Genomic DNA, 27,258 nt, shown 5'->3' on the forward strand with positions numbered 1-27,258 from the left:
AGCCATGACTACATGGATCTCTATTCCACATCAATATCTATGTAAGAATGCTGTTCATTGACTACAGCTCAGCCTTCAACACCATAGTACCCTCCAAGCTCATCATTAAGCTTGGGCCCTGGGTCTGATCCCTGGACTTCCTGACGGGCCGCCCCTAGGTGGTGAAGGTAGGAAACAACACCTCCACTACGCTTATCCTCAACACATGGGCCTCCCCTGTACTACTCCCTGTTCACCCATGACTGCTCAATCATCAAGTTTCCAGGCAACATAACAGTGGTAGGCCTGATTACCAACAATGACGAGCAGCCTACAGGGAGGAGGTGAGGTCTCTGGGTCTGATCCCTGGACTTCCTGACGAGACAGCCTACAGGGAGGAGGTGAGGGCCCTGGCAGAGTGGTTCCAGGAAAATAACCTCTCCCTTGACGTCAACAAAACGAAGGAGTTGATCATGGACTTCAGGAAACAGCAGAGGGAGCACCCCCCAGTCCACATCAATGGGACCGCAGTGGAGAAGGTGGAAAAAATTCAAATTCCTCGGCGTACACATCACTGACAGTCTGGAATGGTCCACCCACACAGAGAGTGTGGTGAAGGAGATGAAACAGCGCCTCTTCAATCTGAGGAGGCTGAAGAAATTTGGATTGGCCCATAAAACCCTCACAAACATTTACAGATGCACCATTGAGAGCATCCTGTCGGGCTGTATCACCACCTGGTACGGCAACTGCACCACCCGCAACCACAGGGCCCTCCAGAGGGTGGTGCGGTCTGCACAACGCATCACCGGGGGCAAACTACCTGCCCTCCAGGACACCTACAGCACCCGATGTCACAGCCAAAAAGATCATCAAGGACATTAACCTCCTAAGCCATGGCCTGTTCACACCGCTACCATCCAGAAGGCGAGGTCAGTACAGGTGCATCAAAGCTGGGACCGAGAGACTGCTTCTCAAGGCCATCAGACTGCTAAATATCCATCACCCAGGACTCTGCCATGAACTTTGTCACTGTCACTAGCCAGTTACCACCCTGTTACTCAACCCTGCATCTTAGAGGCTGCTGCCCTATATACATAGACATGTGTGTGTAGGTGTGTATGGGAGGGAGAGGTGTATGGGAGGGAGGGGTGTGTGGGAGGGAGGTGTGTGTGTAGCTGTGTATGGGAGGGAGGTGTGTATGGGAGGGAGGTGTGTGTGGGAGGGAGGTGTGTATGGAAGGGAGGTGTATGGGAGGTAGGTGTGTATGGGAGGGGGGTGTGTGTGTAGGTGTGTATGGGAGGGAGGTGTGTATAGGTGTGTATGAGAGGGAGGTGTGTGTGGGAGGGAGGTGTGTGTAGGTGTGTATGGGAGGGAGGTGTGTGTGTAGGTGTGTATGGGAGGGAGGTGTGTATGGGAGGGAGGTGTGTGGGGAGGGAGGTGTGTGGGAGGCAGGTGTGTATGGGAGGGAGGTGTGTGTGGGAGGGAGGTGTGTATGGAAGGGAGGTGTGTATGGGAGGGAGGTGTGTGTGGGAGGGCGGTGTGTGTGTAGGTGTGTATGGGAGGGAGGTGTGTATGGAAGGGAGGTGTGTATGGAAGGGAGGTGTGTATGGGAGGGAGGTGTGTGTGTAGGTGTGTATGGGAGGGAGGTGTGTATGGGAGGGAGGTGTGTGTGTAGGTGTGTATGGGAGGGAGGTGTGTATGGAAGGGAGGTGTGTATGGAAGGGAGGTGTGTATGGGAGGGAGGTGTGTATGGAAGGGAGGTGTGTATGGGAGGGAGGTGTGTGTGGGAGGGAGGTGTGTATGGGAGGGAGGTGTGTATAGGTGTGTATGAGAGGGAGGTGTGTATGGGAGGGAGGTGTGTGTGGGAGGGAGGTGTGATAGGTGTGTATGAGAGGGAGGTGTGTATGGGAGGGAGGTGTGTGTGTAGGTGTGTATGAGAGGGAGGTGTGTGGGAGTGAGGTGTGTATGGGAGGGAGAAGTGTATGGGAGGGAGGTGTGTGTGGGAGGGAGAGGTGTATGGGAGGGAGGTGTGTATGGGAGGGAGGTGTGTGTGGGAGGGAGGTGTGTGTGGGAGGGAGGTGTGTATGGGAGGGAGAAGTGTATGGGAGGGAGGTGTGTGTGGGAGGGAGAGGTGTATGGGAGGGAGGTGTGTATGGGAGGGAGGTGTGTGTGGGAGGGAGGTGTGTGTGGGAGGGAGGTGTGTGTGTAGGTGTGTATGGGAGGGAGGTGTGTGTGTAGGTGTGTATGGAAGGGAGGTGTGTGTGGGAGGGAGGTGTGTATGGGAGGGAGATGTGTATGGAAGGGAGGTGTGTGTGGGATGGAGAGGTGTGTGTAGGCGTGTATGGGAGGGAGGTGTGTGTGGGAGGGAGGTGTGTGTGTAGGTGTGTATGGGTGGGAGGTATGTGTGGGAGGGAGGTGTGTGTGGGAGGGAGGTGTGTGTGGGAGGGAGGTGTGTGTAGGTGTGTATGGGTGGGAGGTGTGTGTGGGAGGGAGGTGTGTGTGGGAGGGAGGTGTGTGTGTAGGTGTGTATGGGTGGGAGGTGTGTGTGGGAGGGAGGTGTGTGTGGGAGGTGTGTGTGGGAGGGAGGTATGCTCTCTGTGTTGCATTTCATATTGTTAGGGCAAAGCTTTTCCTCTACATTTCATATTGTTAGGGCAAAGCTTTTCCTCTGCATTTCATATTGTTAGGGCAAAGCTTTTCCTCTACATTTCATATTGTTAGGGCAAAGCTTTTCCTCTACATTTCATATTGTTAGGGCAAAGCTTTTCCTCTACATTTCATATTGTTAGGGCAAAGCTTTTCCTCTACATTTCATATTGTTAGGGCAAAGCTTTTCCTCTACATTTCATATTGTTAGGGCAAAGCTTTTCCTATACATTTCATATTGTTAGGGCAAAGCTTTTCCTATACATTTCATATTGTTAGGGCGAAGCTTTTCCTCTACATTTCATATTGTTAGAGCAAAGCTATTCCTCTGCATTTCATATTGTTAGGGCAAAGCTTTTCCTCTACATTTCATATTGTTAGGGCAAAGCTTTTCCTCTGCATTTCATATTGTTAGGGCAAAGCTTTTCCTCTACATTTCATATTGTTAGGGCAAAGCTTTTCCTCTGCATTTCATATTGTTAGGGCAAAGCTTTTCCTCTGCATTTCATATTGTTAGGGCAAAGCTTTTCCTCTGCATTTCATATTGTTAGGGCAAAGCTTTTCCTCTGCATTTCATATTGTTAGGGCAAAGCTTTTCCTCTACATTTCATATTGTTAGGGCAAAGCTTTTCCTCTGCATTTCTTGGAATATTGCAGTACTATTTCACTGTGTGTGTGAGTGAGTGTGTTGTTTTGTGTATCCCTCTCTTTCTCATACTCTCTCTCTTTAATCTCTATTGCTCTCTTTTTCCTAAACTTCACTCCCTCCCTCCTCTCTCTCTCCCTCCCTGTCTCCCTCTCTCCCTTCCCATCTCCCTCTCTCCCTCCCCGTCTCCCTCTCTCCCTTCCCGTCTCCCTCTCTCCCTCCCCGTCTCCCTCTCTCCCTCTCCGTCTCCCTCTCTCCCTCTCCGTCTCCCTCTCTCCTGTCTCTCTCCCTCTCTCCCTCTCTCCCTTCCCGTCTCCCTCTCTCCGTCTCCCTCTCTCCTCTCTCTCTCCCTCTCTCCCTTCCCGTCTCCCTCTCTCCCTTCCCGTCTCTCTCTCTCCCTTCCCGTCTCCCTCTCTCCCTTCCCGTCTCCCTCTCTCCCTTCCCCGTCTCCCTCTCTCTCTCCCCGTCTCCCTCTCTCTCTCCCTCCCCGTCTCCCTCCCTCCCCGTCTCCCTCTCTCCCTTCCCGTCTCCCTCTCTCCCTCTCCGTCTCCCTCTCTCCTCTCTCTCTCCCTCTCTCCCTCCCCGTCTCCCTCTCTCTCTCCCCGTCTCCCTCTCTCCCTCCCCGTCTCCCTCTCTCTCTCCCCGTCTCCCTCTCTCCCTCCCCGTCTCCCTCTCTCTCTCCCCGTCTCCCTCTCTCCCTTCCCCGTCTCCCTCTCCGTCTCCCTCTCTCTCTCCCCGTCTCCCTCTCTCCCTCCCCGTCTCCCTCTCTCCCTCCCCGTCTCCCTCTCTCTCTCCCCGTCTCCCTCTCTCCCTCCCCGTCTCCCTCTCTCCCTTCCCGTCTCCCTCTCTCCCTCCCCGTCTCCCTCTCTCCCTCCCCGTCTCCCTCCTCTCTCCCCGTCTCCCTCTCTCCCTCCCCGTCTCCCTCTCTCCCTCTCTCCCTCCCCGTCTATCTCTCTCCCTTCCCTCTATCCCTCCCTCCCCGTCTCCCTCTCTCCCTTCCCGTCTCCCTCTCTCCCCGTCTCCCTCTCTCCTCTCTCTCTCCCTCTCTCCCTTCCCATCTCCCCGTCTCCCTCCTCTCTCTCTCCCTTTCTCCCTCCCCGTCTCCCTCTCTCCCCGTCTCCCTCTCTCCCCGTCTCCCTCTCTCCTCTCTCCTCTCTCTCTCCCTCTCTCCCTCCCCGTCTCCCTCTCTCCCTCCCCGTCTCCCTCTCTCCCTCCCCGTCTCCCTCTCTCTCTCCCCGTCTCCCTCTCTCCCTTCCCGTCTCCCTCTCTCCCTCCCCGTCTCCCTCTCTCCCTCCCCGTCTCCCTCTCTCTCTCCCCCGTCTCCCTCTCTCCCTTCCCTTCTCCCTCTCTCCCTTCCCTTCTCCCTCTCTCTCTCCCCGTCTCCCTCTCTCCCTCCCCTTCTCCCTCCCTCTCTCCCTTCCCTTCTCCCTCTCTCCCTTCCCGTCTCCCTCTCTCTCTCCCCGTCTCCCTCTCTCCCTCCCCTTCTCCCTCCCTCTCTCCCTTCCCTTCTCCCTCTCTCCCTCCCCGTCTCCCTCTCTCCCTCCCCGTCTCCCTCTCCCCGTCTCCCTCTCTCTCTCCCCGTCTCCCTCTCTCCCTCCCCTTCTCCCTCTCTCCCTTCCCTTCTCCCTCTCTCCCTCCCCGTCTCCCTCTCTCCCTCCCCGTCTCCCTCTCTCTCTCCCCGTCTCCCTCTCTCCCTCCCCGTCTCCCTCTCCCCGTCTCCCTCTCTCTCTCCCCGTCTCCCTCTCTCCCTCCCTCTCTTCGTGAGTGTAGTCTGGGCAGCCTGCCAGCTGGCATGTGTGTTTTTTGAATGAATACCTGATGAAGTTGGTGGAGCGAGGCATGGGAGGAGCCCAGTGTGTGTGTGTGTGTGTGTGTGTCTCCCTAACCCTTGCATAACACACGTTGTGAGTGCTGCATGCATGGCTCCCTCTTTCACACTGCGCGTGTGTGTGAGTGTGTGCTGCGTGTGTGAGTGTGTGTGCGCTTGGGAGGCAACAGGGGCAGAGGGGAAACTTCCTGCCTGCTGCCATGCCGTAAGGGAGGATAGGGGAACACAGGCAGGGGCCAGAGCACGGAGTACATCCCTCATCACCAGGACTCTGTTTGAGATTTTCTGCTTTGCTCCGGGTGAAGGAAGGAGAGAGAGAGAGTGAGTGAGTGAGAGAGAGAAAGAGAGAGAGAGGGTGTGAGATAAATAGAGAGTGATAAAGAAAGAGAGACTGAGAGAGAGAGAGAGAGAGAGACACTCTGCTTGCCTCTGGGGCGTTTTGTAAGAGAGAGTGTGTGTGAGAGAGAGAAAGAGAGGGAGAGAGTCGTCCTGAAAGGCAGGCTGGTAGCATGCAGCAGGAGAGGGCTTCTCCAGACACACTGGTAAGACACTTTGTCCTCACACTGACCGTCATTTCTGTCTCATACTTTGTCTCTCTGTCCTATGTGTGGTGTTACACTGAACTGTCTTCTGACTCGGCCGTCTGGTTCCTCTCACGAGGTGTTTCCCTGTCTTCTGTTCTCTCTCTCTTTCTCCCTCTAAACTAGCTCCAGGACTGTCCCCTGGGTGGGGTGTAGAAAATGCAAGTCATGCAACTCTCCTTTAGCGCTTGTTTTCCAAAGGCTACTCTGTTGAGTTATGTCTCTGTCTCCTTCACTTTACTCTCCCCTAGTCTCTTTCTCTCTCCTTCACTTCACTCTCCCCTAGTCTCTCTCTTCCTTCTTCCTCTTGCCCTGTCATTTCTCTCTCTCTTTCTGTTGCTCTTTCTCTCCCTTCTTCTCTCTCTCTCTCTCTCTCTCTCTCTCTCTCTCTCTATGTACTCTACGTGGTGAGAGGAGAGGGGAGCTCTGGACGATACTGAAGATAGTGACAGACCTGTTTGTGCTCCCAGCCTGACTGCCTGCCTCCCCTTAAAGAGACACACACTGACAGCGAGAGGGAGAGAGAGAGAGAGAGAGAGAGAGAGAGAGAGAGAGAGAGAGAGAGAGAGAGAGAGAGGGGGAGAGGGGGAGAGGGAGCGGGACAGAGGGAGAGAGGGGGAGAGGGACAGAGGGAGAGAGGGACAGAGGGAGAGAGGGGGAGAGGGACAGAGGGAGAGAGGGACAGAGGGAGAGAGGGGGAGAGGGACAGAGGGAGAGAGGGACAGAGGGACAGAGGGAGAGAGGGACAGAGGGACAGAGGGAGAGAGGGACAGAGGGACAGAGGGACAGAGGGAGAGAGGGAGAGAGGGACAGAGGGAGAGAGGGACAGAGGGACAGAGGGACAGAGGGACAGAGGGAGAGAGGGACAGAGGGACAGTGGGACAGAGGGACAGAGGGACAGAGGGAGAGAGGGACAGAGGGAGAGAGGGAGAGTGGGACAGAGGGAGAGAGGGAGAGAGGGAGAGAGGGACAGAGGGAGAGAGGGAGAGAGGGAGAGAGGGAGAGAGGGAGAGAGGGAGAGAGGGGGAGAGGGACAGAGGGAGAGAGGGAGAGAGAAAGAGGGGGAGAGAGAGACGGAGAGACTCTCTGTATTAGTGTGTAAGGTACTCCTGGTGCAGAGTTGTACTATACACAACACGAGCTAGAGAACTCACTATATATAGCTCTGAGGTAATGTATCACACTGTAGTTATCCCTCTGAGGGCTGGACGGGGGACAGGGTAGTACACACACACACACACACACACACTACACGTACAAGCAGCCAGTTTGTACAGAGAGTACAACAGACACCAACATCTCATCTCTATGACAACAGAGTTTGCATGTTATTTGTATTTGTTTCCAATGTGTTCTGGTAGTCTAAGCCTTCATATGTGGTCTAGTTGACAGTCTACTGGGTAGTCTAAGCCTTCATATGTGGTCTAGTTGACAGTCTACTGGGTAGTCTAAGCCTTCATATGTGTTCTAGTTGACAGTCTACTGGGTAGTCTAAGCCTTCATATGTGGTCTAGTTGACAGTCTACTGGGTAGTCTAAGCCTTCATATGTGGTCTAGTTGACAGTCTACTGGGTAGTCTAAGCCTTCATATGTGGTCTAGTTGACAGTCTACTGGGTAGTCTAAGCCTTCATATGTGGTCTAGTTGACAGTCTACTGGGTAGTCTAAGCCTTCATATGTCTCCTAGTTGACAGTCTACTGGGTAGTCTAAGCCTTCATATGTGGTCTAGTTGACAGTCTACTGGGTAGTCTAAGCCTTCATATGTGGTCTAGTTGACAGTCTACTGGGTAGTCTAAGCCTTCATATGTGGTCTAGTTGACAGTCTACTGGGTAGTCTAAGCCTTCATATGTGTTCTAGTTGACAGTCTACTGGGTAGTCTAAGCCTTCATATGTGGTCTAGTTGACAGTCTACTGGGTAGTCTAAGCCTTCATATGTGGTCTAGTTGACAGTCTACTGGGTAGTCTAAGCCTTCATATGTGTTCTAGTTGACAGTCTACTGGGTAGTCTAAGCCTTCATATGTGGTCTAGTTGACAGTCTACTGGGTAGTCTAAGCCTTCATATGTGTTCTAGTTGACAGTCTACTGGGTAGTCTAAGCCTTCATATGTCTCCTAGTTGACAGTCTACTGGGTAGTCTAAGCCTTCATATGTGTTCTAGTTGACAGTCTACTGGGTAGTCTAAGCCTTCATATGTGGTCTAGTTGACAGTCTACTGGGTAGTCTAAGCCTTCATATGTGGTCTAGTTGACAGTCTACTGGGTAGTCTAAGCCTTCATATGTGGTCTAGTTGACAGTCTACTGGGTAGTCTAAGCCTTTATATGTGTTCTAGTTGACAGTCTACTGGGTAGTCTAAGCCTTCATATGTGGTCTAGTTGACAGTCTACTGGGTAGTCTAAGCCTTCATATGTGGTCTAGTTGACAGTCTACTGGGTAGTCTAAGCCTTCATATGTGTTCTAGTTGACAGTCTACTGGGTAGTCTAAGGCTGCTGTTGGTCTTAAGACCGTTCATTCCATATTTGCCAGAATATGTTTAGTATTTAGTAACAGACGACATATTCCTAAAAACATATTTAATGAAAACACGTGTATATCTGTGGTTTAGCCTATATATTATATATGTGTGTATACACAGCCATACTACAACAGTGTTGATTGAGTGTGTGTGTGTGTGTGATTGCATCTCTCAAAGTAATATCTCACTGCAGAGCTTGCAGCTTTCCTGTGTCAATGTGTGTGTGTGTGTGTGTGTGTGTGTGTGTGTGTGTGTGTGTGTGTGTGTGTGTGTGTGTGTGTGTGTGTGTGTGTGTGTGTGTGTGTGTGTGTGTGTGTGTTTGTATTGAATGGGGATCTGTCAGTGAACTAATGTAGGTCACTAGAGGTCAGCTCTCTCTTTCTCCCTCTCGTCTCGATCTCTCTGTCTCTCTCTCTCATCTCTCCCCCTCTCTATCTCTCTCCCATTCTCTCTCTCTCCCCCCTCTCGTCTCTCTCTCTCTTTCTTTCTCCCCTCCCTCCCTCCCTCCCTCCCCTCTCTCTCTCATCTCTCCCCCTCTCTATCTCTCTCCCATTCTCTCTCTCCCCCTCTCGTCTCTCTTTCTTTTTCCCTCCCTCCCTCCCTCCCTCCCTCCCCTCTCTCTCTCATCTCTCCCCCTCTCTATCTCTCTCCCATTCTCCCTCTCTCCCCCCCTCTCGTCTCTCTCTTTCTTTCTCCCCTCCCTCCCTCCCTCCCTCCCTCTTTCTCCCTCCCTCCCCTCTCTCTCTCATCTCTCCCCCTCTCTATCTCTCTCCCATTCTCCCTCTCTCTCCCCCTCTCGTCTCTCTCGCTCTTCCTTTCCCCTCCCTCCCTCCCTCCCTCCCTCCCTCCCTCCCTCCCTCCCTCCCTCCCTCCCTCCCTCCCTCCCTCCCTCCCTCCCTCCCTCCCCTCTCTCTCTCTCTCATCTCTCCCCCTCTCTATATCTCTCTCCCATTCTCCCTCTCTCTCCCCCTCTCGTCTCTCTCTCTCTTTCTTTCTCCTCTCCCCTCCCTCCCTCCCTCCCTCCCTCCCTCCCTCCCTCCCTCCCTCCCTCCCTCCCTCCCTCCCTCCCTCTCTCTCTCTCTCTCTCTCTCTCTCTCTCTCTCTCTCATCTCTCCCCCCTCTCTATCTCTCTCTCATCTCTCCCCCTCTCTATCTCTCTCCCATTCTCCCTCGCTCTCCCCCTCTCTCTTTCTCTCTCTCTCCTTGTCTCTCCAGGGGGAGTTATTGCACTGTGGTTCAGCTCTTTCTCTAATCCTGCAAGATAAAGAGAGGAGAGGAAGGATAGAAAGAGGGATAGAGAGAGAGGAGGAGAGGATGGCCCAAGCGTGAAAGATTAGGGGCTGGCTTTCCCCGGGATACCACTGGGATGTAGAAACACTGCACTGAGCCGTGTGTGTGTGTGTGTGTGTGTGTGTGTGTGTGTGTGTGTGTGTGTGTGTGTGTGTGTGTGTGTGTGTGTGTGTGTGTGTGTGTGTGTCTGTGTCTGTGTGTGTGTATTAAGCCACAGACATCACTAATAAAGCGTAATTGAAACATTGTAACTCTCTTGATTGAAACCTTGAAACTCAATTGATTGAAGCATTGAAACTCAATTAATTGAAGCATTGTAACTATCTTGATTGAAGCATGGTTCCTCTCTAGATTGAAGCATGGTACCTCTCTAGATTGAAGCATGGTACCTCTCTAGATTGAAGCATGGTACCTCTCTTGATTGAAGCATGGTACCTCTCTTGATTGAAGCATTGTAACTCTCTTGATTGAAGCATGGTACCTCTCTTGATTGAAGCATGGTAACTCTCTTGATTGAAGCATTGTAACTCTCTTGATTGAAGCATTGTAACTCTCTTGATTGAAGCATTGTAACTCTCTTGATTGAAGCATTGTAACTCTCTTGATTGAAGCATGGTTCCTCTCTAGATTGAAGCATTGTAACTATCTTGATTGATGCATGGTACCTCTCTAGATTGAAGCATGGTAACTCTCTTGATTGAAACATTGTAACTCTCTTGATTGAAGCATTGTAACTCACTTGATTGAAGCATTGCAACTCTCTTGATTGAAGCATGGTTCCTCTCTAGATTGAAGCATTGTAACTATCTTGATTGACGCATGGTACCTCTCTAGATTGAAGCATGGTAACTCTCTTGATTGAAGCATGGTAACTCTCTTGATTGAAGCATTGTAACTCTATTGATTGACGCATTGCAACTCTCTTGATTGAAGCATGGTACTCTCTTGATTGAAGCATTGTAACTCTCTTGATTGAAGCATTGTAACTCTATTGATTGACGCATTGCAACTCTCTTGATTGAAGCATTGTAACTCTCTTGATTGAAGGATTGTAACTCTCTTGATTGAAGCATTGTAACTCTCTTGATTGAAGCATTGTAACTGCCTGGTGAAATTTAGGCTGAATGAACAGATAAAGGTTTTATTTACGATGAAGACAGAAGCTAATGTCTTGATGAGATGAGAATGCTCTCTTTCATCTACCTATTCTACATGATATTAAAGGATAAACATAATTAGCTCAGACGCCCTAATAATAGTGCGTGTGTGTGTGTGTGTGTGTGTGTGTGTGCGTGCACTGCGACACCTCATAGATTATTGTCTCCTGTTTGAAATGCAAAATGACCCACACAATGAGAGCAGACACACACACACACAGAGCACACACACAGGGCACACACACACAGAGCACACACACACAGAGAACACACACAGGGTTGTTGCAATCGATAAAGCTCAGGGGGAGTATGAAACCAGCCATTACAGGAGGAAACACTGGGTCTTTGACCGTGTTGTTTGCTGCCAGTTGTGTCTTTACTAGTCTTTACTGGTGGGTGGATAGGCAGTGGAGGTATAGTACACACACACACTACAAAGATACAGATGTAGGATCTTAATTTGATCACTCTTTTGTTTCTGAGAATACAAATGCAAACGTGTATTCAAGGTTTAAAAAGGCTTCTAAAGTTTGTAATTTCCACTTGACAGACTTGATTTGCACTAACGAAAAATCTATCAACCCCTACAAAAAATATAATTCCCGTTGCTGCAGGATTATTTAGCCTTCTGTAGCAATCTGGCTCAAATTCAGATCCTACATCTGTATAGTGCCTGTTCAGCTGTTGATGTTGTTTAGCTGGCTGAAGTGTCAGCCTTTAAAACAAGGTTGTCTACCTGAGTAATACATACTGTAGAAGCTTGTTACACACAGACACACACACACTCTGTTTAGCCATGTTAGGACTGAGAGTTGACAGGTAGCTGTGTGTGTGTGTGTGTGTGTGTAGCTGCGTGAACATTATTAATGAGCTTCACACTGAGTATTTCCCCGCTCTCACCGACGCAACACACACAATACTCGCAGATGGCAGAAATGGATGATTACACACAAACACACACATGTAAGCGTGCGTCTCATCTTCCCAGGATGGGCATTGAAATGCCCTTTAACCCCAATTCTCTCTCCTCTTGTTGTAATGGGTCACTGTATGATAAAGAAATTATTCTAGTGTGTGTGTGTGTGTGTGTGTGTGTGTGTGTGTGTGTGTGTGTGTGTGTGTGTGTGTGTGTGTGTGTGTGTGTGTGTGTGTGTGTGTGTGTGTGTGTGTGTGTGTGTTTGAGAGAGCCTAATCTAACATGTTTGCTCTCTGTGCTCCCCAGGTTGCTGCTGCCGTCCAGAAGGCTAGCTTACAGAGGGAAATGATTCCGCATGAAGCTGACAGACGGCTCTCCTCCTCTCTCCACGACAACGCCGGGTGTGACTCGGGCTGCTCTCACGGCAACAGCAGGTGTGCCGCTCTCTGCTCTCTGCAGAGCCTGAGCCAGGCGTTGGACAGACGCTGAACTACCCCTTCCCTCCCTCTCTACCTCCTCCACCCTCCTACCTACCTACCTACCTACCTACCTACCTACCTACCTACCTACCTACCTACCTACCTACCTACCTACCTACCTACCCCCTCCAGTCTCCCAGTCTCCTGGTCCTACCCACCCACACAACCAGCAGGAGGGCCTACTCTGTCAACGAGGAAAATCAGGCCAAGGAGAGAGAGAGAGAGAGTGAGCAAGCCAAAGACAGGAATGAAAGAGAATGTGAACGAGGCAGAGACATAAACAGAGCAGAAAGAGAACTAGAGAGTTGGTGTGAAAAGAGAGACAGGCACACCTGCCGTTGCCGTGGGAGCAACGCGTGTCTATGTGACAGAAAGTCTAGAGAGAAAAGACAACAGTATGAAGTCCAACCATGAGCGCAGCAACGAGTGTCTGCCCCCCAAAAAGAGAGATTTCCCAGCCAGCACTGCAGATGAGAGGCCCCTGTTGATGGCGCCCGCCAGCGAGACCCAGCGAGGAGAGAACCTGGCATGGCTGGCCAGCGTAGCTGGCGGGCACAACAGAGACATTAGCGGAGGTAACGGGGATGGCAGTAGAGGTGGGCAGCGTACCAGCACTCCCTGTGAGTCTGACGTGCCCCAATACAAACCGCTATGCTCCACCATTACCACACACTCAGACTTCCTGGTCCCTTCCTCCATCTGTTCCTCCTCTTCATCACATCAGTCCAGAGTGGTGACCACATCGCTCCCTGCCATGTACAGCTCTCCTCTGTCCCAACCAGGGGGGACCATCCACTACACCCAGCTTCCCCACAACCTTCAGTTCATCAGTTCCCCTTACACAGGCCCCTACGCTGGCTACCTCTCCTCCCAGCCCCCCCTCTACCCACCTCCACATCCCAACGCTCCCACCCTGACCCCTACCCCAACACCACCATCACCTCCAAGCTGGACCAGCACCACTCTGTGGGTCCGGGTCGCCCCCCACCACAGTCCCTTCCCCCAGGCCTGGCTGTATCGGACACTGGCCCCCAGTACGTCCAGCTCTCTGGTTCCTCTCAGAGTGTGGCCCCCCGGACTGCCCCCTTGCCCCACGGAGGGACCCACCACCTGCACCACGACCCCCACCGCACCCTGGCCTTCAGCGGGGGCTCCCAGGTGCTGGTACAGTATGCGGGCTCCGAGGGGCCCCTGACTAAGAGAGAGGAGGGCCGGCCCAGGGAGCTGCACAATGGAGAGCTGGAGAAGAGGGGCCGCTTTGAGAGGAAGGAAAGCAAAGGAGCCCCATCCTCATCCTCCTCTTCTTCCTCCTCTTCCTCCCATCACCAGCTCCACCAGCAGCAGAGCTCTCACCATCACTATGAGACCTATACCTCCCATGATGCCTCAGGGCTACGGACCTCTCTCATGCTCGTCCCCAACAGTCACGGAGGACAAGACCACCAGAGTCCCGAAAAACTACCCCTCTCCTCTGCCTTGCACCCAGAGAAAGGCAGCCTCCTCCTGGGTAAACCTGTGTACCGCACCTCCTCCTCCACCTCCTCCACGTTCACCTTCCCCCCTGCGCTCAATGTGGAGAGTCTTAAGGCAGCCGTCAGCTCCCTGCCCCCCCACACTCACACAGTCATCCAGCCCACACACAACGCCAGTGATGCATCGGCCCTCTCCCTGGGCCAACTCTCCACCAACTTCTACCAGGCTGGCCCCGGTGGGCAGCCCATCATCGGCTATCTGTCTGGGGGTGCAGGGGGTCAACAGTACCACACCAGTCTGTCCCAGCACCTGCTCATCCCAGGGGCCTCAGGGTCTCAACCTATCATCATCCCCGTCAGTGGGGCCGGGGTCACCAACCTGGAGGCTGGCCATACTGCCCACATAGCCACCACAGGCCAACCACAGCCCTTCCCTGCCACACTCCCCCACGCCTACGTCGCCACCACCACCACTAACCCCAGAGAGGAGCATCTATTTGAGGTCCCGGCCCCGTACCCTCCGCTGTCCCACCCTGTTGGGGCCGGGGGGAGCGTGGTCCAGGCCCAGCTACACCTCCCGGTGGTCCCAACCCCCCAGGCCCCCTCCTCAGCCCCCTCAGGCTCCTCGCTGCCCGCCTACTTTATCAAGGGCTCCATCATCCAGCTGGCGGACGGGGAGCTGAAGCATGTGGAGGACCTGAAGACGGACGACTTCATCCAGAGCGCTGAGATAAGCAGCGAGCTGAAGATAGACTCGTCCACCGTAGAGCGCATCGACGACAGCCACACACCCAACTTTGCCATCGTACAGTTCTCCGTGGGTGAGCACCGCGCTCAGGTAAGAGAACACTTTTGTTTATATAACTTCATGAATATCAAAACAAACAAACGCTAATCATGTTTGTGCATCAATATAACATTGATATTCACAAGTGGGCAGAGGTGCTAACCCATGCCTGGGCACCTCAATCGATTATTGAATAACTCCCTGTGTGTTGATATTAGAGACTTACTGTGTCTTGTAGTGCCTGCAGCTCCGTCCTCTCTTTCCACCGGTATAAAGCCTGCACCTGGGGCTCGTGAAGGCGGTGTTGGTCAACACATGAGAGGATCCGGACAATAAATTTGTCATGAAATCAAATCATCTGTAAAACCCAAACTGTTTGAGCGACAAACTAATAAGCATTGAAAGGGGAGACTCACACAAACAACACCAAGATGTCGGTTATTTTGCTCTATGACTCATACAAGTTTCAGAGGAGTCATCACCTTTTTGGGGGTGGGGGGGTACCATACTTACATTGTGCCTCAAAACTGTTTTTAAATACAACAGATTCTGTTCCAACAGCCGTGGGCCCAACTCATGGGAATGTCCCCACCCCATGGCCCAAATATAGGATGGTATCCGTGATTGGGCGTTGCATACTGTTGGCCTATCATATGGACTGGAATTAGGCACCTCTTTACCATGAATCTGGGTGAGAACGGGCCATAGTGATGGTTCAGGACAGAGGTTGAATGGTTTAGTCTAACTGGAATAGATGAACGGGGCTGTCAGCTGAGACAAACATTCACATCCAAATATTTTACATCTCCCCTCTTCATGAATTTTTCACAATGAATGAATTACATTTCATTTTCGTGTCAAATCACCAATTGGCAACCCATCCCATATGGGATTAATTGACACATAAACATGTATTATTTGTATGTATTTCCATCTCTGTCATATGAAACCGCTGGCATGTGTGGTGCGCATTAGACTGGTGTTTTCCCGCTACTTGCATTCTGGGACATTTGCGTGTGTTACCATGTAGCCATTGCTGCGCTTATTATGTGAGCAAATAATATTTGATCAACATTTTAAATGTTCTGATCTGTTCCATCAGCCTCTTTGTGTTTATAGGCTACGCAGACTATTATAGACAGCAGGTCCACTGGGGGTCCGTTGTAGGCTACGTGCAGGCTATTATAGACAGCAGGTCCACCGGGGGTCCGTTGTAGGCTACGTGCAGGCTATTATAGACAGCAGGTCCACCGGGGGTCCGTTGTAGGCTACGTGCAGGCTATTATAGACAGCAGGTCCACTGGGGGTCAGTTGTAGGCTACGTGCAGGCTATTATAGACAGCAGGTCCACCGGGGGTCAGTTGTAGGCTACGTGCAGGCTATTATAGACAGCAGGTCCACCGGGGGTCCGTTGTAGGCTACGTGCAGGCTATTATAGACAGCAGGTCCACTGGGGGTCAGTTGTAGGCTACGTGCAGGCTATTATAGACAGCAGATCCACCGGGGGTCCGTTGTAGGCTACGTGCAGGCTATTATAGACAGCAGGTCCACCGGGGGTCCGTTGTAGGCTACGTGCAGGCTATTATAGACAGCAGGTCCACCGGGGGTCCGTTGTAGGCTACGTGCAGGCTATTATAGACAGCAGGTCCACCGGGGGTCCGTTGTAGGCTACGTGCAGGCTATTATAGACAGCAGGTCCACCGGGGGTCCGTTGTAGGCTACGTGCAGGCTATTATAGACAGCAGGTCCACCGGGAGTCCGTTGTAGGCTACGTGCAGGCTATTATAGACAGCAGGTCCACCGGGAGTCCGTTGTAGGCTACGTGCAGGCTATTATAGACAGCAGGTCCACCGGGGGTCCGTTGTAGGCTACGTGCAGGCTATTATAGACAGCAGGTCCACTGGGGGTCCGTTGTAGGCTACGTGCAGGCTATTATAGACAGCAGGTCCACTGGGAGTCCGTTGTAGGCTACGTGCAGGCTATTATAGACAGCAGGTCCACTGGGGGTCCGTTGTAGGCTACGTGCAGGCTATTATAGACAGCAGGTCCACCGGGGGTCCGTGGTAGACTACGTGCAGGCTATTATAGACAGCAGGTCCACCGGGGGGCCGTTGTAGGCTACGTGCAGGCTATTATAGACAGCAGGTCCACTGGGGGTCCGTTGTAGGCTACGTGCAGACTATTATAGACAGCAGGTCCACCGGGGGTCAGTTGTAGGCTACGTGCAGGCTATTATAGACAGCAGGTCCACCGGGGGTCAGTTGTAGGCTACGTGCAGGCTATTATAGACAGCAGGTCCACCGGGGGGTCAGTTGTAGGCTACGTGCAGGCTATTATAGACAGCAGGTCCACCGGGGGGTCCGTTGTAGGCTACGTGCAGGCTATTATAGACAGCAGGTCCACCGGGGGTCAGTTGTAGGCTACGTGCAGGCTATTATAGACAGCAGGTCCACTGGGGGTCCGTTGTAGGCTACGTGCAGGCTATTATAGACAGCAGGTCCACCGGGGGTCCGTTGTAGGCTACGTGCAGGCTATTATAGACAGCTGGTCCACTGGGGGTCTGTTGTAGGCTACGTGCAGGCTATTATAGACAGCAGGTCCACTGGGGGTCAGTTGTAGGCTACGTGCAGGCTATTATAGACAGCAGGTCCACTGGGGGTCCGTTGTAGGCTACGTGCAGGCTATTATAGACAGCAGGTCCACTGGGGGTCCGTTGTAGGCTACGTGCAGGCTATTATAGACAGCAGGTCCACTGGGGGTCCGTTGTAGGCTACGTGCAGGCTATTATAGACAGCAGGTCCACTGGGGGTCCGTTGTAGGCTACGTGCAGGCTATTATAGACAGCAGGTCCACTGGGGGGTCCGTTGTAGGCTACGTGCAGGCTATTATAGACAGCAGGTCCACCGGGGGGTCCGTTGTAGGCTACGTGCAGGCTATTATAGACAGCAGGTCCACCGGGGGGTCCGTTGTAGGCTACGTGCAGGCTATTATAGACAGCAGGTCCACCGGGGGTCCGTTGTAGGCTACGTGCAGGCTATTATAGACAGCAGGTCCACCGGGGGTCCGTTGTAGGCTACGTGCAGGCTATTATAGACAGCAGGTCCACCGGGGGTCCGTTGTAGGCTACGTGCAGACTATTATAGACAGCAGGTCCACTGGGGTCCGTTGTAGGCTACGTGCAGGCTATTATAGACAGCAGGTCCACCGGGGGTCAGTTGTAGGCTACGTGCAGACTATTATAGACAGCAGGTCCACTGGGGGTCCGTTGTAGGCTACGTGCAGGCTATTATAGACAGCAGGTCCACCGGGGGTCCGTTGTAGGCTACGTGCAGGCTATTATAGACAGCAGGTCCACCGGGGGTCCGTTGTAGGCTACGTGCAGACTATTATAGACAGCAGGTCCACTGGGGGTCCGTTGTAGGCTACGTGCAGGCTATTATAGACAGCAGGTCCACCGGGGGGTCAGTTGTAGGCTACGTGCAGGCTATTATAGACAGCAGGTCCACTGGGGGTCAGTTGTAGGCTACGTGCAGGCTATTATAGACAGCAGGTCCACTGGGGGGTCCGTTGTAGGCTACGTGCAGGCTATTATAGACAGCAGGTCCACTGGGGGTCAGTTGTAGGCTACGTGCAGGCTATTATAGACAGCAGGTCCACCGGGGGTCCGTTGTAGGCTACGTGCAGGCTATTATAGACAGCAGGTCCACCTGGGGGTCCGTTGTAGGCTACGTGCAGGCTATTATAGACAGCAGGTCCATTGTAGGCTACGCGATTAGTGTTGATAGTTGACAGTAGGCTATAGTTTAGGTGTAGTCTCCTATATGATTAGTGTTGATAGACTATAGTTTAGGTGTAGTCTCCTATATGATTAGTGTTGATAGGCTATAGTTTAGGTGTAGTCTCCTATATGATTAGTGTTGATAGGCTATAGTTTAGGTGTAGTCTCCTATATGATTAGTGTTGATAGACTATAGTTTAGGTGTAGTCTCCTATATGATTAGTGTTGATAGGTGACAGTAGGCTATAGTTTAGGTGTAGTCTCCTATATGATTAGTGTTGATAGACTATAGTTTAGGTGTAGTCTCCTATATGATTAGTGTTGATAGGCTATAGTTTAGGTGTAGTCTCCTATATGATTAGTGTTGATAGACTATAGTTTAGGTGTAGTCTCCTATATGATTAGTGTTGATAGACTATAGTTTAGGTGTAGTCTCCTATATGATTAGTGTTGATAGACTATAGTTTAGGTGTAGTCTCCTATATGATTAGTGTTGATAGACTATAGTTTAGGTGTAGTCTCCTATATGATTAGTGTTGATAGACTATAGTTTAGGTGTAGTCTCCTATATGATTAGTGTTGATAGACTATAGTTTAGGTGTAGTCTCCTATATGATTAGTGTTGATAGACTATAGTTTAGGTGTAGTCTCCTATATGATTAGTGTTGATAGACTATAGTTTAGGTGTAGTCTCCTATATGATTAGTGTTGATAGACTATAGTTTAGGTGTAGTCTCCTATATGATTAGTGTTGATAGACTATAGTTAAGGTGTAGTCTCCTATATGATTAGTGTTGATAGACTATAGTTTAGGTGTAGTCTTCTATATGATTAGTGTTGATAGGCTATAGTTTAGGTGTAGTCTCCTATATGATTAGTGTTGATAGACTATAGTTTAGGTGTAGTCTCCTATATGATTAGTGTTGATAGGTGACAGTAGGCTATAGTTTAGGTGTAGTCTCCTATATGATTAGTGTTGATAGACTATAGTTTAGGTGTAGTCTCCTATATGATTAGTGTTGATAGACTATAGTTTAGGTGTAGTCTCCTATATGATTAGTGTTGATAGAAGAGGCTATAGTTTAGGTGTAGTCTCCTATATGATTAGTGTTGATAGGCTATAGTTTAGGTGTAGTCTCCTATATGATTAGTGTTGATAGACTATAGTTTAGGTGTAGTCTCCTATATGATTAGTGTTGATAGGCTATAGTTTAGCTGTAGTCTCCTATATGATTAGTGTTGATAGACTATAGTTTAGGTGTAGTCTCCTATATGATTAGTGTTGATAGGTGACTAGGCTATAGTTTAGGTGTAGTCTCCTATATGATTAGTGTTGATAGACTATAGTTTAGGTGTAGTCTCCTATATGATTAGTGTTGATAGGCTATAGTTTAGGTGCAGTCTCCTATATGATTAGTGTTGATAGGCTATAGTTTAGGTGTAGTCTCCTATATGATTAGTGTTGATAGACTATAGTTTAGGTGTAGTCTCCTATATGATTAGTGTTGATAGGCTATAGTTTAGGTGTAGTCTCCTATATGATTAGTGTTGATAGGCTATAGTTTAGGTGTAGTCTCCTATATGATTAGTGTTGATAGGTGACAGTAGGCTATAGTTTAGATGTAGTCTCCTATATGATTAGTGTTGATAGGCTATAGTTTAGGTGTAGTCTCCTATATGATTAGTGTTGATAGACTATAGTTTAGGTGTAGTCTCCTATATGATTAGTGTTGATAGATGACAGTAGACTATAGTTTAGGTGTAGTCTCCTATATGATTAGTGTTGATAGACTATAGTTTAGGTGTAGTCTCCTATATGATTAGTGTTGATAGGTGACAGTAGGCTACAGTTAGCACATTTTAACCTGTGTTATTAAGCTATATAAAACTACAGGTGTTGATGTGTTTGGCTGCATTTCAGATCTATTTTGTTCAAGAGGGAGGGGAGCGAGAGAGAGAGAGAGAGAGAGAGAGAGAGAGAGAGAGAGAGAGAGAGACAGAGAGACAGAGAGAGAGAGAGAGAGAGAGAGAGAGAGGGAGGGGAGCGAGAGAGAGCAAGAGAGAGAGCGAGAGAGAGCGAGAGAGACAGAGAGAGAGAGAGAGAGATACAGAGAGAGAGAGAGAGAGAGAGAGAGGGGAGCGAGAGAGAGCAAGAGAGAGCGAGAGAGAGAGAGACAGAGAGAGAGAGAGAGAGAGAGAGAGAGAGCGAGAGAGAGAGCGAGAGAGAGCGAGAGAGACAGAGAGAGAGAGAGAGAGAGAGAGAGAGAGAGAGAGAGAGAGAGAGGGAGGGGAGCGAGAGAGAGCAAGAGAGAGCGAGAGAGAGAGAGAGAGAGAGAGAGAGAATTATTTTGATAGAATGCTCTGATCCCAGTTACTGCCCCCGCACCGCACGGAGAGAAAGAAAACTGCACATTTTGATGCAGCAGGAAAAAATCTCTGCGACAAAAGAGTGATCAAGTTAAGATCCGACATCTGTATCTCTCAGATAAAGGACAGTCAAACCTTATTCCTTATGAGTCTTTTTTTGACTGTCTGTTTTGCCATGTACAAAGGTGTTATTCAATGCCTTTCTATGGGCTAAAGCAGTAAGACAAAACGTTTCAGTAAATAATTGTTTATACCTACAGGGCTCCTAAAATGCTTAATCAAATGGCTAAATGATCCATTTTATGACCATCTTATAACAATTCCATGTTAGCTTTGTAGATATTGCGATCTAAGGGCTTAGACCTGTGCCTAGAATGACATGAAATGTTTACGTCAAGAACACAATGTATTTATATCAGGTTTATTCCATAGACTATATTATGGATCAGTTCTTTCAAGTTTTCTGGTTTTCCAGTTTGGTTTTGTTTGAGCCGTCCCTTGTTTCTCTCCCTCTCTCTCTCTCTTTCTGTCTCTCTCTCGTTATCTCCCCCCCCTCTCTCTCCCCCATCGCTCTCTCCCTCTCTCTCTCTCTCTCTCTCTCTTTCTGTCTCTCTCTCGTTATCTCCCCCTCTCTCTCTCCCCCTCTCCCCACCTCTCCCTCTCTGTATGTCTCTCTCTCTCTCTCTGTCTCTCTCGTTCTCTCTGTCTCTGTCTCTTTTTCTCTCTTTTTCTCTCTCTTTCTGTCTCTCTCTCGTTCTCTCTCTCTTTCTCTCTCCTTCTGTCTCTCTCTCTCTCTCTCTCTCATTCTCAGTCCTAACTACCTCCCTCCATTCTCTGTCATAACTCCCTCCCTCCTGTCTCTGTCTCTGAAACAAGGTCAGCATTTCACTCTTCTCGTCTTCTGTGGTTTTCTGATGTTTCTTTGAGATGGTTTCTTCTCTGAGTTTAACTTGTTTTTCTCCTGTCTGTTCTCTCTCTCTCCATCTCTCCCCCAGGTGAGTGTGGAGGTGCAGGTAGAGTATCCCTTCTTCGTATTCGGCCAGGGCTGGTCGTCGTGCTGCCCGGACCGGACCACTCAGCTGTTAGAACTACCCTGCACAAAGCTCTCAGTGGGGGACGTCTGCATCTCCCTCACCCTGAAGAACCTGAGGAATGGCTCACTGAAGAAGACCCAGCAGACCCAGAACCAGGCCATGGAAATCACTACTAGCTGCAACATGGGCTCCATCCACGGGCCCCTCAAACCCTCCAGGTCTTCCCGGGGTGGAAGGGGGTCAGCCAGGCACGGGGAGCAGGAGAACGGGGTGGGCCATAGAGGCTCCAGGGGAAGTGGGGGAATAGTGGTTGAAGGTGTTCAGTTTGCCTCAGAGAATGGGGAACTGAGGTTCGGCGTCAGGGGGGAGGCCAACCTGAAAGGAGGCCAGCCTGGAGATTCAGAATCCAGCAGGGGTGCCGCCAAGCCGGCGAGCCGCAAGAGGAGGTGGTCGGCCCCCGAGGGCCGTCAGGTGGAGAGGAGCGAGGAGGTGCCCCAGTTGACTCTACCCAAACCTTCCTTTATCACTCAGGAGGTAAAAATCAGCATCGAAGGCAGGTCAAATATAGGCAAGTAGTGAAGGCAGGAGATTAAAACAAGACTGTTAATTCAAATAGGGATTGGAGGAGAGATGGAAAAAAGAAAGGATGCCCTCATAAATGTTTTATTTTAACTACTTTGTTTTAGATTTGATTCTTGTTTCTATTTTTTATCCGGATTACTGTAGGCTAAATTTGACCCATGTTATCATCTTGCATTAAGTCCATGTTAAAATAACATTGTAGTAGATGCGTTCGGCATTACGTAAACAAGCAAATGGGGCAATTGCTTTGGGTTTTTTCAACAAATCTCTGGGCAAGGGGTTTTGTGAAGTATAGTACATGTTTTATTGGTGGGTTTGTGGCATGCAAGAGCGCTGCTTGATACCTCTCTGGTCATTTGATGGCTGCAGGTGGACAACTGAATGAAATATGTAGTTAGCTTTCCTATAGGGCCTAGGACATGACTAAGCTGCCATAATGTAGACCGGTGAGTGAGATCACTTCCTGGTAGAGGGCACTACTGACGAGAGTGTTCAGGATGTCTGGACGGAATCACTCTCCACGCCACCCGTTGCCATGGTGGCAGACTGAGTTGATATGATGTCAACTCTCCCGAGCGACTCAAGACGTCTTTAGATAAAACACAGTAAAAAAGGACTTTAACAAATTGAAACCCTCATGAATAGAAGATGATGTATAATAACACCTTTATGTGTCTCTGACAGAAGGTTAGAACTACACATCTAATCCTAAACAAGGGGTCACCAGATGCCTCGACACTCATCCACCTAGACCACTCAGCTAGGTGATGTCACCCAGCAGGGCCAGAGCAGCCAGGCGAGGTCACCAGGCCGCGCCACTGGGCCACCATAAAGAGAGAACTCTTCCTTCCTTTGTTATGTTTGGGTGACAGTGGAGTCATTCTGTTATTATTCTTGAAACGTTCTGAGTTGATAATGATATATTTAAATGAGTGTCTAAAACTTTGAGGTCAGGGGTCACATACTGTATGTATAGTTTGATCCAGGGCGGTTAAGTAAAGTGTTTATGTTATTCCTTTATACCCTACATACATTTACAATCACACTGAGTTGATGAACTATGGGATTATTCAAAGGAAGATGATTTTTACTTGGTGCAACCTTTTCCTTTTCATTCTAATGGCAGAAAGAAAGAGCTTATGTCTCAAATGGTCCCCTATTCCCTATATAGTGCACTGCTTTTACTAAGGCTCTATCCTTATGGGCCCTAGTCAAAAGTAGTGCACAATATAGGGAATAGGGGCCATTTGGAACGCAGTCAGAGAGTCACTGTTGAGTCTTTAGAGAGAGACAGCATGTTGTCTTGAAGCACTTGCATTTGCACACCTGTCACACTCACCAACTGTTGATAACTCAACTATTATTATTGTTATTATTATTGTTATTGTTATTATTGGTCTCTCTTCATTAACACAGTACTGTATGTTTTTGTTATTTTACCTTGAGGAAGAAGTAGAACTCTGTGACAGCAGCACTTTAGAACAGTGAAGGGGTCATCATGATTTCATAGGGTAATGATGATGTCATGGGGTCACACAGTCACTTGACCTTTGACAGGGATGAATGTGACAGGTGATGGAGCGAGTGCCAGTTAGGAGAGGGAAAGAAAGAGAGAAAGAAAACAGAGGAATATAGAGGATAATATAATAGCAGAAGAGTGTTTTTTTTTGTTAATGCACTTTCCTCCAATCAGAACATGCTCTTCAAAATATGGATGTGGTCAAAAAATGACACATATCTGCCTTTTCAAGGAAATCAAAATGTCAATGAAGTCCAAAAGGATGGGAAAGGATGGGAATAGGCAGGAACTATGTACAGGTATGTTGTGGACGAGACTGAGAGAGAGTTATAGACGCTCTGGACACAGCATTTTTGAGGTGTGTCTTATACATAATGTATGTACGGGAAGTGTGCATGAATGTAGGTATGTGTAAGTACACACACACCAGAGGAGGCTGGTGGGGGTAGTTATAGGAGGACATGTTCATTGTAATGGCTGGAATGGAATAGATGGAACAGAGTCAAACACACTTTTTCCAGGTGTTTGATGTGTTTGGTACCATTGCATTGATTCCATTCCAGCCATTACAATAAGCCCGTCCTCCTATAGCTCCTCCCACCAGCCTCCTCTGACACACACACACACACACAAACACACATGGAATACAGTACCTACCCAGACAGGCCTCTCCTGAAGGTGAGGGAGGACTGTATGTATTTCATACTCGTTGATAAACGTTTAATATGTATCCAAATACTTTTGTTGCATAGATGTTTCCCCTTGATGATATAGAGAAGCCAATATATTTGAGTAGGAAACTAAGACGATAGTGATTCTCAGTGGTCTGTGCAGCGTGTGTTTGTTTGTGTGTGTGCGTGTGTGTGTGTGTGTTTGTATATGTGTATAGAAATATCATATAAGTTAATTTGATATATCCAATGTTAAATGTCCAGGGTTCCTGTTTTTGGAGTTCTACTTAAGAGAATCTTGCAATTTGCACATCTGGAGAGGTAGTCAGTTGGGTGACATGACTTTTTGGCTGTGTCCAAAATGTCGCCCTTTTCCCTATATAGTGCACTGACCAAAAGTAGTGCACTATATAGGGAATAGAATGCCATTTCAGATACAACTATGTTTTCAGCCAGGTTGCACACACAAACACACACACTCACACAAACACACAGTGAGCTGAAACCATAGAGATAGGTAGAGGACTCATCTTTGTATCTGTGCCATTATAGTGTTTGTGGCAGCCTCAATGGCGCTGTCCATGCTATCTCCATTTTAAAGTAGTCAATTTTCATCTTCACTATTGGCTGGTCCCTCCTGATGACCCGGTTGGACATGACTCCAACAGGGTCACCAGGAGGGATCATCCAATGAAGTTGGACGTCCCACCCAGTTGACTACATTAAAATGTTGGAATCCCTCAATGGTGCTACCCATGCTAATACGACCTTTTGGCCACTAGAGGCCTCTATCATTCTCTATGGCTGAAACCCCATTTTACTGAAATGTAGCAGTTACTTAACAAGTGCGCTCCCTGCTGATTGGCTCCGACAATCTTGACTCTGCTCCTCATTGGACAACCACACTGTCAATCACATCTGTGGCATGTCCATGTCCCGCCCACTTGTTGGGGGTTTGGCTGAGAGACAATGTGGAGGTGTGTTGGTCGGTCTTGGAGTCGGGGGCGGGGCAACCAGCAGGTACACCTGTTGAGCTCTCTGATTGGACTAGATTTTCAGGTGTGTTTAGGTGGTATAAGATGTGGCAGAGTAGGAGAAGTTTGTAGAAGTTGCTTCTAGCCACTGATGTAGGTTCAGATGTTTAGTTCATCCCCCTAAAGGTTAGTGTTAGGTGTGGGTGTAGGGGAATCTGATCCTAGATCTGTGGGTAAGAGGAACTCCTACCTGGAGGGCGTGTGCGGGTGATTGCCGTGGTGATGGACAGATGGTTGTGTGACTTGGACGGATGGATGGATGGATGGATGGATGGTAAAGTCAGATGGATGGTGGTGGTGGTGGCGGGGAGTGAGTAGACAGCCTGTATAAGATTTGAAAATGCTTTATTGTTTTTAATAAAACAGGTTTCTCAGATCAACACCACAGCAGTGCATCTCCATTTTTTATTTTATAACATTCTTTGACTATGTCTTCTAGAGCTAATTTCTCTCTGTGTGTGTGTGTGTGTGTGTGTGTGTGTGTGTGTGTGTGTGTGTGTGTGTGTGTGTGTGTGTGTGTGTGTGTGTGTGTGTGCGTGTGTGCGTGTGTGTTTCTAAGAATGTGTGAGTCTTTTGTAAGGACAGGATGGATATAACGTTTTTTGCTTCTAGAGCTTCACCTTGGTAAAAATAGCGTATATTTAAACCATTACATATATGGTTTTGCATTCATACACATTGAACCAAAATGAGACCCTAGTTAAGTCTTGTTCTAACTGACTAACCCCTACCTAAATGGGAAAATACAGTAAAATAACGACACACACCTACACCCCTCACCAATCAAACCCTTTCAGGTAAAGTTTTCTAGTGCAAATGCAAAGCATCATGGCAGTGGTGTGGCGGCTGCTTTCCAATAGTTAGACAACAAGCATCTAGCCAGCATGTGTGTAACTATGGATTTGAGGGGTGAAGCTGTGTCTCTAGAGATGGGGGGTGAAGCTGTGTCTCTAGAGATGGGGGGTGAAGCTGTGTCTCTAGAGATGGGGGGTGAAGCTGTGTCTCTAGAGATGGGGGTGAAGCTGTGTCTCTAGAGATGGGGGGTGAAGCTGTGTCTCTAGAGATGGGGGGTGAAGCTGTGTCTCTAGAGATGGGGGGTGAAGCTGTGTCTCTAGAGATGGGGGGTGAAGCTGTGTCTCTAGAGATGGGGGGTGAAGCTGTGTCTCCAGAGATGGGGGGTGAAGCTGTGTTTCTAGAGATGGGAGGTGAAGCTGTGTCTAGAGAGATGGGCGGTGAAGCTGTGTCTCTAGAGATGGGGGGTGAAGCTGTGTCTCTAGAGATGGGGGGTGAAGCTGTGTCTCTAGAGATGGGGGGTGAAGCTGTGTCTCTAGAGATGGGGGTGAAGCTGTCTCTAGAGATGGGGGGTGAAGCTGTGTCTCTAGAGATGGGGGGTGAAGCTGTGTCTCTAGAGATGGGGGGTGAAGCTGTCTCTAGAGATGGGGGTGAAGCTGTGTCTCTAGAGATGGGGGGTGAAGCTGTGTCTCTAGAGATGGGGGGTGAAGCTGTGTCTCTAGAGATGGGGGGTGAAGCTGTGTTCTAGAGATGGGGGGTGAAGCTGTGTCTCTAGAGATGGGGGGTGAAGCTGTGTCTCTAGAGATGGGGGGTGAAGCTGTGTCTCTAGAGATGGGGGGGTGAAGCTGTGTCTCCAGAGATGGGGGGTGAAGCTGTGTTTCTAGAGATGGGGGGGGAAGCTGTGTCTCTAGAGATGGGAGGTGAAGCTGTGTCTAGAGAGATGGGCGGTGAAGCTGTGTCTCTAGAGATGGGGGGTGAAGCTGTGTCTCTAGAGATGGGGGGTGAAGCTGTGTCTCTAGAGATGGGGGGTGAAGCTGTGTCTAGAGATGGGGGGTGAAGCTGTGTCTCTAGAGATGGGGGGTGAAGCTGTGTCTCTAGAGATGGGGGGTGAAGCTGTGTCTAGAGAGATGGGAGGTGAAGCTGTGTCTCTAGAGATGGGGGGTGAAGCTGTGTCTCTAGAGA

At 49.6% G+C, this 27,258-nt stretch overlaps 1 protein-coding gene across 1 annotated transcript; it reads left to right on the top strand.

The window, feature by feature from the left end:
• Positions 1–5,293: 5,293 nt before the first annotated feature.
• LOC106570575 (ataxin-1-like) lies at positions 5,294–25,666 on the top strand. Its single transcript, XM_014143024.2, is given in 5 exon segments — positions 5,294–5,644; positions 11,868–12,909; positions 12,912–14,350; positions 21,440–22,012; positions 22,745–25,666. Coding segments are annotated over 4 exon segments (2,568 nt in total). The 5' UTR covers positions 5,294–5,644; positions 11,868–12,437; the 3' UTR covers positions 22,829–25,666.
• The last annotated feature ends 1,592 nt before the right edge of the window (positions 25,667–27,258 follow it).

The sequence above is a fragment of the Salmo salar genome, chromosome ssa14, assembly GCF_905237065.1.
Source record: "Salmo salar chromosome ssa14, Ssal_v3.1, whole genome shotgun sequence".
Taxonomy (NCBI): domain Eukaryota; kingdom Metazoa; phylum Chordata; class Actinopteri; order Salmoniformes; family Salmonidae; genus Salmo; species Salmo salar.